This window comes from Phoxinus phoxinus (assembly GCF_949152265.1).
Source record: "Phoxinus phoxinus genome assembly, chromosome: 1".
In the NCBI taxonomy this organism is placed as follows: domain Eukaryota; kingdom Metazoa; phylum Chordata; class Actinopteri; order Cypriniformes; family Leuciscidae; genus Phoxinus; species Phoxinus phoxinus.
In genome coordinates this window covers 23,205,147-23,221,439 of record NC_136876.1, presented here as the reverse complement: position 1 = coordinate 23,221,439, position 16,293 = coordinate 23,205,147, and the positions used below count along the sequence as shown (strand labels likewise).

At 36.7% G+C, this 16,293-nt stretch overlaps 2 protein-coding genes across 5 annotated transcripts; both read left to right on the top strand.

The window, feature by feature from the left end:
• Nucleotides 1-246: 246 nt before the first annotated feature.
• nfatc2ip (nuclear factor of activated T cells 2 interacting protein) lies at nucleotides 247-4,361 on the top strand. Of its 3 annotated transcripts, none has more exons than XR_013800251.1 (10): nucleotides 247-377; nucleotides 999-1,121; nucleotides 1,287-1,341; nucleotides 1,887-1,998; nucleotides 2,504-2,587; nucleotides 2,813-3,059; nucleotides 3,206-3,350; nucleotides 3,516-3,625; nucleotides 3,729-4,005; nucleotides 4,158-4,361. XR_013800251.1 is itself a non-coding variant. In XM_079635674.1 (9 exons), exons 1-9 carry the CDS (start codon nucleotides 345-347, stop codon nucleotides 3,888-3,890), a joined length of 1,071 nt encoding a protein of 356 aa, XP_079491800.1. In that variant the 5' UTR covers nucleotides 247-344; the 3' UTR covers nucleotides 3,891-4,361. The 3 variants fall into 3 exon arrangements, 1 of the variants encoding a protein (XP_079491800.1); XR_013800252.1 differs by having other exon boundaries at nucleotides 4,147-4,361; XM_079635674.1 differs by having other exon boundaries at nucleotides 3,729-4,361.
• Nucleotides 4,362-5,056: 695 nt separating this feature from the next.
• On the top strand, nucleotides 5,057-16,129 carry spns1 (SPNS lysolipid transporter 1, lysophospholipid). 2 transcript variants are annotated; one of them, XM_079633673.1, is made up of 13 exons: nucleotides 5,057-5,363; nucleotides 6,755-6,961; nucleotides 7,811-7,876; nucleotides 7,973-8,109; nucleotides 8,312-8,463; nucleotides 11,253-11,319; nucleotides 11,514-11,656; nucleotides 12,178-12,330; nucleotides 12,549-12,738; nucleotides 12,885-12,950; nucleotides 13,411-13,509; nucleotides 13,593-13,761; nucleotides 14,548-16,129. In XM_079633673.1, exons 2-13 carry the CDS (start codon nucleotides 6,757-6,759, stop codon nucleotides 14,616-14,618), a joined length of 1,518 nt encoding a protein of 505 aa, XP_079489799.1. In that variant the 5' UTR covers nucleotides 5,057-5,363; nucleotides 6,755-6,756; the 3' UTR covers nucleotides 14,619-16,129. The 2 variants fall into 2 exon arrangements, with proteins under 2 accessions (XP_079489799.1, XP_079489798.1); XM_079633672.1 differs by having other exon boundaries at nucleotides 6,752-6,961.
• The last annotated feature ends 164 nt before the right edge of the window (nucleotides 16,130-16,293 follow it).

The window sequence follows — 16,293 nt, the reverse complement described above, 5'->3', positions numbered from 1 at the left end:
GCAATAACACCACAAATATCCAGGGCCAGACATTATACATACACATTAAAAAAATGTTTTCTCATAATCATGTTGAATATTAAATGACATCCTTGTTCTCGTGGTGCATTACATTTTTGAAAATGAACATTAGACCCCTCCTTCCAGAGTATACCTTTTTAGTTAAGTAAATTCCGTCTCGAAATAAATAAATCACTTTATCTTACACAATTTTTAATGTTCACTTCGTTAATAAAAGAATCAAGCGTTTAAATAGGTGAGAATGAAGACTAGCAAAGTGCGCAGTTAATAACCCAGGCTTTGTTCTGTGACGTCACGCCTACCCGCCTATTGCGCGCACGGGAATGAGCGCGCGGAAGCGGACCATGGCTGAAATGGTAAGCTCTTTTGTATAGCATTTATTCAGGATTAAGTTTAAAGGGTTATTGCTACTCTGTATAGTTTACATGGACACGACGTTTGAAGAGTTCTTGTCAGAAAACTCTGAATATGTAATCTATATAACTGCCTGTCGTGTTGTTGTGCAATAGCACCACTGGCTAATCAGTTGTCATATTGATTAACTTAATGTAACGTTACAACAACAACATAGAAAATGTATACCACTTTCAAAGGTTTTATTCAAGTAAATGTCTGAGTTTTAGCCTCAAGTTTGCTGTACAAACAACATTAACGTTACAAAGAAGTTACAACAACATTATTTAGCACTGGTTTCGGATTTTTCTTACGGTTATGTTTACATTCAAACCCCCTAAATTATCTTAAATCAGCCTAATTTGGGAGTTATTAATAATGCTTAGGTCCTTTAAACATGGTTTTATCCGGTTTACTGTTACACAAGTCAGTGCAAAACAAACCAGTTTGTTATTTCGCTTATGTTACGATTAGACCGTTAACAGTTAAGTTACCTAACGTACATCTATTTTTACTGTTATTAAAAACCCAAAATGATATCAAATCAAAATGGGAAATATCTTGTCTTCTTCTCTCTATTCCAGGTATCAGACAGTGTCGGGGATAAGAGTGTTTCTGTTTCAGACCCTCCAAAACAACATCCCCCCAAACGCCGACGCATCATCGACGCCTCGTCCATCACAAACGTGCCTGTTTACTCCAACAAGGTGGGTGTATTGCCTGCTTAACATCAAAGTAATTGATGGCTTGAAAATATAGTTGATGACCTTTACCACATGTTTTAAAATATGACTCTAATCTAGATGCATTGGAATGGATGTGTTGTAAGGTGCAAACAGAGGTGATTCAGATGTTATATTATTGTGTTTTAGGTTAACAGCTCCTTAAATCTGAAGCCAAAAACCTTCAAAAACACCAGTCTCACAGGTATCAAAACTTTCGGACCACTGTTACCTCTGAGTAAATCACACTTTATACACTATTGTTACTATAGCACACTTGAGTGCTTTTGAACTTTATATTAATAAATATTAATAAAACATTTTTTTTTTACAAATCAAGCAGCACAACTGTTTTCAGCAATTATATTGAAATAAATGTTTCTTGAGCAGCAAATCATCGTATTAGAATGATTTCTGAAGGATCATGTGACACTGAAGACTGGAGCCACAGGAATAAATAATTTTTTTAACAGTTATTTTAAATTGTAATACTATTTCACTATATTACTGTTTAACTGTATTTTTTTATAGAATAAATGCGGTGTTCATAAGATCATGAGACTACTTTCAAAAACATTAAAAAAAATCTTACCAACCCCAAACTCTTGAATGTACATCTTGCCTTCATGTAATATTTGCTTCCTGTGAGTGAAGGTTTCTCATTACTTGTACTATTTATTATAGATATTTATCATTTTGTTAGTAGGATTAATCCAATGGCATCCTCGCTGTTTTTATTTACTATACCAGATGAGGAAAAGGGTGGCCCTCTTTGGTCTCCTTCCCCACCCCGTGCAGTGAAACGGCCAATCAGAATTGATCTGAGTGACTCAGAGGAGGAGCCAGAACAGAGTGAAGCTCAGTAAGTACACAGACTGACTTTAGTTTAGTTTCTCTTGGCATATAAAAAGTGAGTCATTATGCACCCAATATAAATGTTATTTGTTTTTGTGACAGCTGCCTCAAAAATAGCTTTTTGACATCCAAATGAATCATATGCTGCGTTCATGCCATGTCGTAATTACCGTTATTTCGAGATGACAACACGCGACTTTTTACTCTGAGTTGTTCATGGAATCGGAATTATGCCTTTCTATGGCAAACGCCTAATAAATACATGTATATACAACATATAACGCCTAAATGAATGCAGCGGTCCCAGTACAAGTTGGAGCTCTCCGATAATTCCCAAGTTATAATTACGAGTTCTACGAGGACGTAAATGCTTCTTACTAGTTGGAATCTCGTAATTACAGTAATTGCCACATGGGGTGAACGCACCTATAGCCAGGCCAGTTAATCGGCTGATCGATTAGCCTACTCAAAGCTGTGTCCTTTCATCTAACCATCATCTTCCTCACCGTTAGAGAAATTCTTCGTTCTCCTTCTCCACCCCCACCACCATGTAGTCCACCAGCGAAACAGAGCAGACGAGCAAACCAAAAAATACGGTGAGTGACATCATCAGTGATGAAAAATACATCCTGATCTCTCTTTTAGCGTGATGTTCTTTTCTTACGCAGAATTTAATTTTTTAATTCTGTCATGACACTCAATAATTACCTTTCAAGGAGGATACAGAAATGTACAACAATATTAGAAGTAATGAAATGAACCGCAGAGGTGAGTAAACAGGTTTGACATTCTCTTGTTCTCTTTCTCCATCTCTGTCCCAGAGAAATCAACAGGAAGCTGGATGCGATCGGCTCTCTTGTGTGTCTGTCCCCTGAGCCTCGAGAACCTGTCACTGAATACAGAAACTCTCCATCTCCTGTGAAGGACTATGATGATGATGATGACATCATCATCATTTCTTCTGACAGCAAACAGAGAAGACTGAATACTGAGGGCAGAGACTCTGCGCGAGAAATCTCACTCAAATTCCGCTGCCGAACAGAGTTGTACAAAATCCCAATACTCTCTGTAAGTGGAATGAACACATTTTTTTAGGCACATTTGTTTGGTATAATAAAAGTATATGAATACATTTACATTTTTATTTAAGCTGGCAAATTAATGTTTTTAAATTTGACTGGGACTGTCATTAAATAAATGTCTTTCGATTGCAGACGGCTCCTTTGAGTAAAGCTGTGGAACAGCTGGCCATCAAACTCAATGTCACAACCAGCCAAATTCTGTTATTAAAGAAAGATATAGATCTCCCTATTCACTCGTCTGTCAGTGAGCTGGGTCTCGGCATAGCTGACATTATAGGTAATAGAAAACAGTGTGAATTTTGAGCTGAATTCATTAGCATGCATCATTTAGTCCATTGTTTTTGAATGGATCCTTTTGAATGTCTTTAATTGGAAACATTCTATAAATGACACTTCCTGAAACATTCATGCAAATCCTTTGTGTACCTTCTGTCTCTTTTAGATTGTGTAGTAACAGAGAATAAACAAAAAGTGATTGACAAACGTAATCTTATTACTTTGCGACTGCAAGGCAAAGAGAAAGCGTCCGTGCAGGAGTATTCCCTACAAAAGGTCTGTACTGTATGCCCTTTTGGATGTTCTTCTTGTGCCTTTGTGCAACTTGTGTTTTTGTGAAGGACATTTAGTGCTCAACTGTCTTTGTTGTTTTTTAAAGAATGCTCCTCTAGGGTCCATCCTGTCTCAGTATGTCTCTGGTATGGCGGCCAGTGCTAGATGGAGGGCTAAATTTCTGTTTGATGGGTCAAGGGTCACACATGATCAGACTCCAGCTGACCTGGACATGGAGGATGGTGACGTCATTGAAGTCTGGGACTGAACGACGGACACTATTGATGTTGTTGGGAGTTCTGTACTTTTTCAACACAGTGTTCTGTATGCAAGGAGGAAGAAAAAGATTTGTAAAGGATGTCTGTCATTTGTTTAAACCAGGGGTAGGGAACGTCGGTCCTGGAGAGCCACTGTCCTGCAGAGTTTAGCTCCAGCCCTGAAAAAACCTCACCTGCCTGTAGCCTCATTGACTAGCTGGTTCAGGTGTGTTTGATTAGGGTTTGGAGCTAAACTCTGCAGGACAGTGGCTCTCCAGGACCGACGTTGCCTACCCCTGGTTCAGAAAAACAGACCACAGACAAATGTTTTTTTTTTAGGTTTCATGAACAGCATACATTTGATTTATGTTTGAGGAGATGCAAAAACAATATAACATCTGTTTTACATTGTGTATATAAACCAGATTTATTTAAAAACAATTTTTTTAGTATAATAGTATAATAAAGACAAATTTGTAAGATGTTTTTGTTGTATGCAGTACTTGTGTCACTAGAATTGGCTTTAATGAGAGTATACTATTAAAATCTAGATTACAAAAAAAATCTATAAAACAATATCGCACTCATTTATGTAAACTAATTAAATTGAATTAATAATTTGAAAGAAATTATCGGCTTGAACAATTATAGATTTTACATATATATAGGCCTATAATAGGCCAACATTCGCCTCTGAGTTTGGGAATATATCAATAATTTGATAAGTAAATTTAGGAATTAACAACAGAGATATGTTGGGATTTTGTCACTTTACAAAAAAAAAGAAGACTTTTCTAACCCAGCAACAACCTATATTAAAATGCATCAAATATTAGCTTCACAAACTTCTGTAAACCCGGGTTATTGAGATCAGTTCAAACAATTAACCGCTGCTTTACATTAGTTTGTGCTGATAAAGCACCAGCATTCATCAGCACAAAAGGTAGACAGACACTAACGAAATACTCTGATTCACTAGTGATTTTTGTTTACATATTTTGTCTTAAAGGTGCATTAAGTGCATTGCATTAAGTTTATAGATGCCGTACCATCATTTTTAATTCACAGCCACAGAAATACAAATACATAAAAAGTGCTAGTTACGTTCACAAATCAGAATATCCTTATCACTTACGGTTTTAAATTGTATTTATTTTTAATCTTTTCAAAATAGTGCAGTGAGTGAGGGTGAAAATGACCTGCTTACAGCAGCTGTCGGGAGGGGGGGGGGAGCGCTCACATGACTGTGCAGCGGAAGTACTGCGTCATTCCAACATGGCGTCGCACTGAGCTTGTAGATCAGAAACTAAACTAAGTCGATCAGCTGCACACAGTTCGCTTCGAGACTCTCCTGTGCAATTCAAAAATGTTCACACAGGAGATGAGGTAAAGATCCTGAAACGACACGACAACCCAGAGGGAGCCCGACAGCGTCCAGAAGAAGAACTTTGAGGACACATCTGACGTCGCTTTGCATTTTCCAGGTAAACAACATTGTATACCGATCAGTAAACATCTTGGATAGATCAGATGGGAGGGAGACAGTTTGTATCGCTCATATAGGTTTTGTGATTTACATTTGTCTGTCAACAATGTTAAATGAAAGGTTGTTCCTTATTTTTGTAATTGAATGTTTTGCTTTTCCAATGTTGTGTTTTTTAAACGAATAAAACACAACTAACGTTACCGTTTTCTGTGCCTTTTCCAAAATAACCACATGAAATACTGCGCTTTGTGTGTGTTTTTGTTGCTGTCAGTGGAGTATGTTGCTTAATCAGCATCATGTCTGTAACGTTACATAGACTAGTATTGGTCAACAACACCAGGCATCAGATATCATCAGTCAGCTAAAACCGGTTCAGTTTTAACTTACTTTGATTCAACTGACAATCTGCTGACACGTTATCCCACATAATTTATTTAGCTTTGGGCACTGCTTTTAATCTATTTACTGTTTTAAGCAAACCTAAACATTTTCATTAATATATTATTTATCAAAATCGTGCACTCATGCAAATCTCCCAATGCCCATACAGTTTTCTTTAAGCGTTTTCTTTTTTCATCATTGTATTCACATGACATTTATGGTGAGATTAATTCGCATCACGAGCTTGTGTCTACTTCCCTGTCCATGTGTCTTCCTAATACATCTAAACTACACTCCTGACAAACTAGATTATACATATAAATCTTGACTTCTGTCCCAGTGGAATCTATTCTAGAAAAATGTCTTCAGGGCTTTAAACAAAGAGCTCTTTCAGCATTCATCCTCGTCTTGCTTGTTTATATTTCAAATGGATTAGCCTATCTCACACAAAAGTAACAGTGGGGATCAAAAGTTTAAGTCCACGTTTAAAAACTTGAATCTGAAATAAATCATGAACTGATTTATTCTAAACCCTGAAATAAATCATTATGGAATTTTGTAAATGTAAAAAAGAAGGTAATAAAAAATTTCAGACAATGTAAAAAAAAGAAAAAAAAGATTCTGCACCATTAATAAAATACACTCTTTTAATGTCACAGCAAATATTTTTTTTTTGCTAATATAATTTTTGGAAAAGCTTTTAAAAAAAAAAAAAAAAAAAAAAAGCAAATTATAAGCATTTTCATCATTCTCATGTGAGGTTGAGATTAGAATGTGATCAATAATCTTTGTGTGTAATCAGTAGTAGACTTTGGTCTTTTTTTGCTCCTGAGCAGTTAACACTGTAGGCTAATGTCAATGGTTTTACTTCCCGTTAGGATGTGATTGTGGTAGACCAAACCATCCATGTTCTCCATTTGTATTTATGCAGTATTATTGCCAAGACTTTGATTTGTACTGGTACTTCCGCTTTTTGTTATCTTTATACATGTATTTTTTCTGCAGCAGTGATGTCACGGACAGATGTTGCGGACACCACACCCTTCTTCTCAGATTATAATGAGGAGGAGGTGCCGGCTGACAATGGGGTGGGTTCACCTCAGCCCGAGGAGGAGGAGCCTGCCAGTGGAGTGTCTGATAAGAGAGCTATATTGACTGTGGTTGTACTCTGCTACATCAACCTGCTGAACTATATGGACAGATTCACTGTGGCAGGTAACCAGTGCTATCAGATTTCAGCGCATCAGTCCTGCCAGACAATGCTGGCTCCCTTTTTCATCTAGATCAAATGCACGAGACAAAGACACAAATCATCAACACCCATAAACGGCATGATAATGTGCTTTATGTTCATGGTATAAGATTATTCTAGTCTGGATTGTTCTTTTTGAATCACTTGTAAATCACATCACTAATTCTGAAAATTCATATTCAGTTTTTATGTGTTGTTTCTAATGCAGTGTTATTTTAGTTTTTTTTTTTGTAAACTTTTATAGTATTTATACAAATTTCGAGTTAGATTTTATTTTTACATTTTAATTTCAGTTTTAGTCATTTTAGTACTTGAAGTTATTTGTCTTGGCACTATTTTTAATTTTCATTGTAAGTTTAAGTTGATCATCTAATATTCATGTTTGCAGTCGTGCTAATAAGTTGTTTAGGTTTGGGGATCTAATTTTCATTTATTGATATGCAGAAAATTCCTAATTACTGTATTAATCAAACCTTAACATTTACGTTCATGTATTATTTATCAAAATAATCGTGCACACATGTATTTCAATACCAATAGTGTACGTTTTTTTTTTACAACTTTTCTCCCTTTCTTCGTCACTGTATTTACATTATTACATGATTATTTTGTTTTAGCTTTATTTCCATAAATTAAAATTATTTTAATAGTTTTAGTTAACAACAACAACACTGCTCTTTTGAGGTTAAGTAATAGTAATAAAATAGCAATGTTTGATTTGTAAATAACTCCTAAAACATATAATGCACAACAGCGTATGAATTGGTCAGTAATAAAGCTGTGATAACAACAATAAACTTCCTCTCTTTCAGGTGTACTTCCAGACATTGAGCGTTTCTTCGGCATCAGTGATGGAAAATCAGGGCTACTTCAGACAGGTGAGCAGATTCATACCATGTAAAATTCGTTTCATTATTTACCATTTAATGATTACATTTTTCATTCACTTTGTTCGATTCTTTATTGCCCTTCAGTTTTCATCTGCAGCTACATGTTCTTGGCTCCTGTGTTTGGATACCTGGGTGACAGGTACAACAGGAAGTTGATCATGAGTGTGGGAATTTTCTTCTGGTGTCTAGTGACACTTGCCAGCTCCTTCATTGGCAAAGAAGTAAGTCCTACACAAAACATTTTAGGCTTTCCAGATGCCTAAGGGTTAAACCTCACTCTTATATTTGAATACCATTTTACTCAAAAACTTTGTTTCAAAGCAATAGCTTTCAGTCTCTGATTCAGTGTCTCGTATACTGAAGTGTATTTATGTTTTAAAGTGTGATTTGTCGAGTAAACTAATAGGATAAATCCTCTTTCAGCATTTCTGGGCGTTGTTGTTGACTCGAGGGCTAGTGGGTGTTGGAGAGGCCAGTTACTCCACCATTGCTCCCACCATCATCGCTGATCTGTTCGTCAAAGAGAAGAGGACCAACATGCTGTCCTTGTTCTACTTTGCAATCCCAGTGGGCAGGTGGGACCACACACACACACACACACACACATACACACACACACACACACACACACACACACACACACACACACACACACACACACACACACACACACACACACACACACACACACACACACACACACACACACACACACAGAGAGAGAAAGAGAACTGCCAGAAATACTGGTATTTTGGTTATTCACACTTTAGCTCTATGCACATTCTCAGCATGGTTACATTCTCACACTCTGTCACACACAGTTGCATGATCAGTTTTATTCACACCAGGAAATGAAGTTGCATTTGTAAGTTTCCCGCCAGGCTGCTACAGTTGAGCACTTCTAAGGGCAAATGAGTCACTGGAATTGTTAAATGTTGTGAGGATAATTAAAGTCGACATTAAATAAATTCTATTTTCTAAATGCATGTTATTGATCTTATTGTAAATAATTCATCCATGCATGTCATTTTTATCTTAATTTTTTCTTGTTCTTAATCAAAATGTCAACTTAATCTTCCTGTGAAAGGACAGACTTCTCTCTCGTGACGTATGCCGTACTTCTCCAATCGTTTAGTCTGCTTAAAGGATAATTCCGGTATTTAACACCTTGAGTCTATATTGTAGTTGGTTTTGGATGAACAAGAGTGGTGGACAACATTTTTTTGACAATGGTTCATCTCTCGAGTTTTTGACTATAATAGAATTGGCCATGGACCCATTTAACATTGGAGTCAATGGGCATGTCCGAAAATGTAATTAAAACAGCCAATAATGTTCGTTTACAAAACTGTTAAACTCACCGAGTGGTTAGTGGTGTTCGTTGATGATTATAAACAATATATCGTCGCAATATATGATTCCAATCCGTTTATTTTGCTATAGTGGAACTATTTTTTCAGACACTTCACAACTGTGTAACTTCCGCTCAATATTTGAATCTGAAGCGTTAGCACACTCCCGACCACTTGATGGCGATAACTGATGTTTATGTCTCGCGGGACACTCACGGTCACAGTCGAGTTCAACTTCATATTGCACTGGTCAGTGGTCACGTCTTTCAATATTTTCAAGGTTTTGTTTGTTTATTTCGCTTACTCTCCGGGAGCACAGTTGCTCTGCTCGCTAGCCTTATGAGAAAAGGAAGCGAGCAAAAAGACTACATCGACCAAATGTAAACAGCCCCCTTTCCGTTACCGGTAGCGCATTTATATTAACGAGCACTCAGTCCTTCAACAGAATTCAATGGGATTTTACAAAATGACGAATAAAACACGACAGAAACTGTATTTCGCAACACTTTTTGTTTCTGGAACATCAACTAACATCACTAATCACTCGGTGAGTTGCACAGTTTTGAAAACTAATGTTAAAGGTTGTTTTAATGACATTTTTCAGACATGCCCATTGACTCCAATGTGAAATGGGTCCATGGCCAATTCTTTTATAGTCAAAAACTCGAGAGAGGAACCATTGTCAAAAAAATGTTGTCCACCACTCTTGTTCATCCAAAACAAACTACAATATAGACTCAAGGTGTTAAATACCGGAATTATCCTTTAAACCCTGCCCCTTACTTACCCTCGACTGCAAGCTCAAATTCAGATGTTCCTTCATCTAATCAACAACTGGTGGATTGAACTAAGTCCCTCCTACATTTCTTTTTCTTTTCCAGTAGTCTGTTTCCCTCGGATGTGCATCACAAAATGAAAGAAAATAATTCCGCGTCATTTAACATTTTCAACTTTAACTTATAGGCTTGTTTTTTTATTTGTGTAAATATAAAATACGTTTTCAATTAAATTCAACATTTATTCATAAGCAGAAATGTTAGGGAATATAATTACTTATATTATTACTTATAAAGTCATTCCATGTCAAATCAACCAAATTTTAGAAACTTCATCCAGCTCAAATTTTTGATTTTGTTAAAATGTATTTCTGAAGAAAGACAAACATAAATAATGATGAAAGCCCAGATATTTATTGCCACAGATGCATATTTACTGAGTAATCCACTATTTTGCAGATGGTAGATTTAGTAGATTTGGAGCCAATTTACAGGGGGGTAAAATGACTTTAGAAAGATGGCAGCATCATTATTTAATTTTTACACAGAAATTGGTAGGTCTATTAGTAAAGTCTGTTGACTTTAGCAATCTTTGTTTCATTATATGCCAACGATGATGGTTCAAAAGTAGCAAAAAGCACTTCGTGACTTTTGCCTCACCCTGGTTCTTAACAAACTTTCCTTTTGGTATCTTCATTATAAAGGCACTCGATGGTTCTATCTTAATGCGGCTCCATGAGTAAATTGTAAACATTTTCAGTGGTCAAAAACCAAATGTGGCCCACTTAGCATACAGCTGATACTTTTTTCTTTTGAAGAGGAATATATGAAAAACAAATAATACGTAATTGCATAGAATATAACTTTCTGAGTGCCATAAATATTGTTTTTCCAAAGTTTGCATGCCTGTAACTTTCCGTTTGAAATCTTAATTTTCAAGGCCCTATATAGTTCAGGCCCATAGATATGGGCATCTCAATAGCTCCATGTTCAAATTGCTGAATTTTACCCAACACAATCTTACTGACTCCAAACTTTTGAATATTAGAGTGTCAAATTGCCCATTAACACAGGCCTAAACATCATCTTAAAGATCTAACTGTGTTTGGTCACTTGATACGTCAATCAGATGTTCACTTCCTGTCTAAATGGGCCGTTCTCTGCCTGCGTAAGCTGCAGTGTGGACCAGACTTCATCCCAATTCTCATTCAAATCTGCTGGCTTTTCTTTCCTCAGTGGTCTGGGTTATATCGTGGGCTCAAAAGTGGATGAAATGGCTGGGGATTGGCACTGGGCTCTTCGGGTACGTCTGCAGCACCAAACCTTTCACTGTTTATCTGTCTAAGGGTGGATTACATTATACACGCTGCTTTCACCACAAAATCACACTTGGAAATAAAATATAAAAAATCTTTGTAATTTTCTCCCACTTACTCTCACTTTCTTTGCCTCTCTACCTTTTTTCTGTGCTTTTATTTGATCGTTTCTCTTTCTTAGGTGACCCCTGGTCTGGGGCTGTTGGCCGTGATCCTCTTGTTGTTTGTGGTTCAGGAACCAAAGCGCGGCGCTATCGAAGCTCGCCCGGAGCACACGCTGCACAGAACCAGCTGGCTCGAGGACATGAAGGCACTCTGCAGGAAGTGAGTCACTGAGAGCTCATGTTGCCTTTAAAGCATCATTTATAAGTCATGGCCTTTGCCTCAGATGTCACGCAGGGAATTTTTCAATATCTGATAATGCTGCTTGATCTGACAGGGTTTTTTCCTCAGTTTTTAAGAATTTACTGCTGATACCACTGGAGCCTCTGATATTATCAGTTATAAGATATCGAATTGTGAGCAATCACAAGCAATTTTGATCAGATTTCAGGGTAATTTTTATTATAAAGCTGTAACTTCATTGCTCTTAGATTCTTAGACAGCCAACCGTTGTTAGAAATGCGTGTTTTAAAGAATGTTTCCATTTTTTTTTACCAATAGCTTGAAAGTCAGTGGGGCCCCAAAACCTAATGGACCCCAATTGACTTTCATTGTGCTTACAAAATAACGCTAAACCATTTTAAAGAAATATTTCAGTTACACAGGTGACCGCTTGTGTCTTTGCTGAACTAAATGCCTTTTTCCCATTTCCCTCTTGATTTTTTGTTTTTCTTTTTTCTCAGTCATAGTTTTATTCTGTCCACGTTTGGCTTCACTGCTGTGGCCTTTGTGACAGGATCACTGGCCCTGTGGGCCCCTGCCTTTTTATTCAGAGCAGGCGTCTTCATAGGAGAGAAGCAGCCGTGTTTAAAAATCCCGTGTGACAACTCTGACAGGTACCAGACCCTCATACACACAAACATCTCTCTCTCTCTCTCTAAAGATACACCCCATGACATTCGCACCGACTTTTGTTTTTTAATGTCTTTGTAGTATTATGGTACTGTTTTGACATTAACATTTAGAGTACTTCGTTTGCACATGCTGTATTGTAAATGTACTTCTGTTAAGAACATGCACTGGTAATGCTCTTCTAATCTCTTCTGCTCTGCAGTCTGATATTTGGCGGCATCACAGTTGTGTCGGGCATCCTGGGCGTAGCGAGTGGAGTCCAAGCCAGCAAGAAGCTGAGGACGAGAACCGCTCGAGCTGATCCACTAGTCTGTGCTGCAGGACTCCTCCTCTCTGCTCCCTTTCTCTATCTGTCCATCATGTTTGCCCAGGCTAGCACTAAAGCCACTTATGCAAGTCACTCATCTGACATCTCCTCTTATCTGAAAGCTTTTTTTTTATTCCAGGAATGTTTTTTATTGACTTCAATGCTGTTGTTGAATCTAGGGCAGTTTTATGCTGACCATAATGGTGGTTGACTATTTTATTTTCTCATCAGGTCTTTATCTTCCTGGGTGAGACATTCCTGTCTATGAATTGGGCCATTGTTGCAGATATCCTACTGGTGAGTTTCCCTTCCTCCCATTTAATCCACTACGAATTCTGAAAAATAATGAAAAGATGGTTTTATTTCATTATTCACTCATGTCTTTGCAAACTAGTTTTTTTTTTTTTTTTTTTTTGTATGAAACACAAAATTAGACTTGTTTGAAGAAATGTTGATCAGTTATTGCCATTCAACTTTTACAAAAATGAAAAAAAAAAGGCACCATAAAAAGTAGTTAATATCACTGGCACACTATATTCAAAGTCTTATAAAGTAGTGGAACCACAGAAGGACTTAAATATTTCATTATATTTAAAAAAATTAAAATAAAAACATGATTAAAATGCTAAAAATACAACTACAGAAAATCAAGATGTAAACTTTTATTGGCCCATTAATAACTATTATTTTCTTTGAAATGTGTGTGGAATAACATGAGGTCTCTTTCTTGATGTCCTTATTTCTCTCTTTCTTTCAGTATGTTGTGATCCCGACACGTCGCTCCACCGCAGAAGCGTTTCAGATCGTACTCTCGCACTTGTTGGGCGACGCTATTAGCCCTTACCTCATAGGAGTGGTATGTCAATGTCACAAATGCACAGAAAAGTTCTTTTAAAAAGACATTTGAGTTTGCATGTGGTCTGTTTTCCCCCTATTAAGGTGTCAGACTCGATAAAGCAGTCGGACTCATACATGTGGGAGTTTCGTTCACTTCAGATGTCACTCCTGCTGTGCTCCTTCGTGGCTGTGGGGGGTGGAGCTTTCTTCCTTGCTACGGCCCTCTTCATTGAGAAAGACAGAGAACTGGCTGAGAACTACGTCCCCTCTGGTGAGTCTTCTTACAGGCCATTATTATGTCCAATGAATTTGCCATTTTCAGGATATTCTTGTCCAGATCTAATTAGTTATTTATTTTGTTTATTTATTTATTCTGTGTATGTATTTATAAATGTATTATTTATTTATTTTGTGTATTCGAATGGTCAATTATTACATTAATAATCAACGTTTAGAAAGCCATTTTCAAAAAAAAAACATTCCTGGTTGAATACCAGGGATGTGCACGAAGGTCGAATATCTTAATCTGAAAAGCAAAGATAATGGCTTCCAAAATTCACTACACAATAATGAGTCTGTGAAGTGAATGAAGGTAAAGTAGTACATCATACACATTTTCTATTATTTGATGTCTATTTAAACATTTAAAACTTGTATATATTCATGAATGAGTGTAAACTATGAATGAAATGAGTGCAGCACGGGCCGGCGCAGCTCTGTGTGTCTCTCAGAAATCAGAGCTTGACTAGAGTACCGTAATATCAACTAAGATATTGAATCATACAAAACCTTTTTTTTACTGCTATTTCTTATTAAATATTTTAAACCTTGTACGATATGATATGTTATGTTTGTTTGTCTGTCTATCTCTCCTGGCACAAATGCAGAGTCCACAGACTAAGCTTTAAATATATATTTTTTTAACCTTTTTATTGGACAAAATACTAATTGGTTGTTTACTTTATTTGTTATTATAATTTTTATTCACATGCTGATTTTTCAGGGTCATTACAGGCACTTAAGAAATCTAATATACTGATGTCTCTTTGTTTTCCAGATGACGCACCGATTGTTGTTCCTAAGAGAGGCAGGTCCACTAAAGTGACAGTGTCAAGTGTTTTAATTTGAGATGATGCAAGAATTTGGATGCTTTTCAACATGGGGAACAACATTCTGATTGGCTTTGGCTGACAGAGCCAGTGTCATCAGCAGCCAATCCTGGAGCAGTGTCAGACAAGTAATCACTGATTGGACAATCTCCAGAATATGGAGTTTTATAGTAATTTATTATGCTTATATTTTGTGTTATTGTCTTTAACGCCAATACTGATTTTGGGAACATTATGAACTAACAAAAAAATCAGAAACATCTTGGAAGTCCCGTGTGCCATCAACCATTCTGCTTTTCACCCGGAGAAGTCCTGTGGGAGGAGACGGAGGCACACATGGGACATGGATAGAAGAGGTTATGTGTTGGGGATGTTTCTTCACCTATAATTAACTCATCAAGCTGCGGTTTACATTTCAAGTGTAAATTAAATTGTTGACCTTTTTTATTAGAGGGGACCTGAATTGATTTTTCAAATCACTCACTCTCAAACTGCTGTTGCATTTGTTTTCATCAAAACTAGCAGATGTCTGGGATCTGCCATTACAAACTTTCCACTTTCTTCTTGTTTTCATGTTTTCTTCCATACTACATTTGAGCTGTCAGGGTCTTTTAGGACGGACGCAGAAAACACACACTAATGCTACCATGGCATGATTCAGATACTAATTAGTTTGATGACATTTTTAAAAATAATATTGTTACATATTTTTGTTGCGATTGCCTGGTTCATGGCATGTTTTAATGTGCCATTTTTACTGTAATTATTATTTTAATTTTTTTTTAAATTGAAGGCAGTTTGTAGTGCATTCCTTCTGCTATGGTTGTTTCCCAGGCGATACTTGACATAATTTGAAAACTTGCTTGCTAATCTTGTTTTGTAACTTTTCTAAATATTAAATTAGCAATGTAATCTTATTTGTGTCTTTTTGAATTTTTTGAATCTTTAAATCTGTTACTCTCTCCATTGCTCCTTACAACATATCTTAATAATGGCAAGCCTTTTTTGTACTACTTCTTTATATCTTTCTCTCTGTCTCCTGCATGTTTGCGTTCTCTTTCTCTCTGCAGTGGCAACAATTACGATCATAAGGTTTTTCAGTTGCTGTGGTTTCCTGTTTGTAGGTGGAATATAGAGATGCAAGCCTGTTTGGTGAATTTGCTGTGAAAATTAGTCTCGTGAATGAATTATGAAAACTGAAGAGCCTGAATCGAAACATGCATTCTCCGTGCAGTGGAGCATTTGGTGGATGTTGTTGTGCATGTGAGAATATACTTGTACCTATATGTCATTCCTGTCAATTGTGTTTGTGTAGGCTACAAAAACGCCACAAAATGCCACGAGTGGGAGGCAAGATTGAGAAATTATGACTCACTGTCTGCCGTAATGAAGCGCAGAGTTAAACGGCTCTAAACAGACAGGTTTTAATTTGACATGTTTAGAACTCATTAATTTCTCATGAAACTGCAGGGGAAACACTTGTGTGTAACTTTATTGTGGAACATTATAAAGCATGACTATTGTCTTTTAAAATGACCAGTTGTTATTATTATTAGACGTTGAAAAAAGCATTTATTTTTTGTTCCAATGTGCTTAAATTCTCAACCTAATGAATCTCGATCTTTTCAGTTTAAAAAGCACTTTTAATCATCTATAATGTTTGAAAATAGGTTTTTACAGAAAATCAGGCCTTA

What these genes read in the sequence shown, in the direction of transcription:
- nfatc2ip (XM_079635674.1), top strand. Translation starts at nt 345, where the DNA reads ATGAGCGCGCGGAAGCGGACCATGGCTGAAATG. An exon ending in AGCGGACCATGGCTGAAATG is followed by an intron (nt 378 to 998) that starts GTAAGCTCTTTT and finishes TCTCTATTCCAG; the next exon opens with GTATCAGACAGTGTCGGGGA. An exon ending in CCAGAACAGAGTGAAGCTCA is followed by an intron (nt 1,999 to 2,503) that starts GTAAGTACACAG and finishes CCTCACCGTTAG; the next exon opens with AGAAATTCTTCGTTCTCCTT.
- spns1 (XM_079633673.1), top strand. Translation starts at nt 6,757, where the DNA reads ATGTCACGGACAGATGTTGCGGACACCACACCCTTCTTCTCAGATTAT. An exon ending in TTTGCAATCCCAGTGGGCAG is followed by an intron (nt 8,464 to 11,252) that starts GTGGGACCACAC and finishes TTCTTTCCTCAG; the next exon opens with TGGTCTGGGTTATATCGTGG. An exon ending in TTGTTGCAGATATCCTACTG is followed by an intron (nt 12,951 to 13,410) that starts GTGAGTTTCCCT and finishes TCTTTCTTTCAG; the next exon opens with TATGTTGTGATCCCGACACG.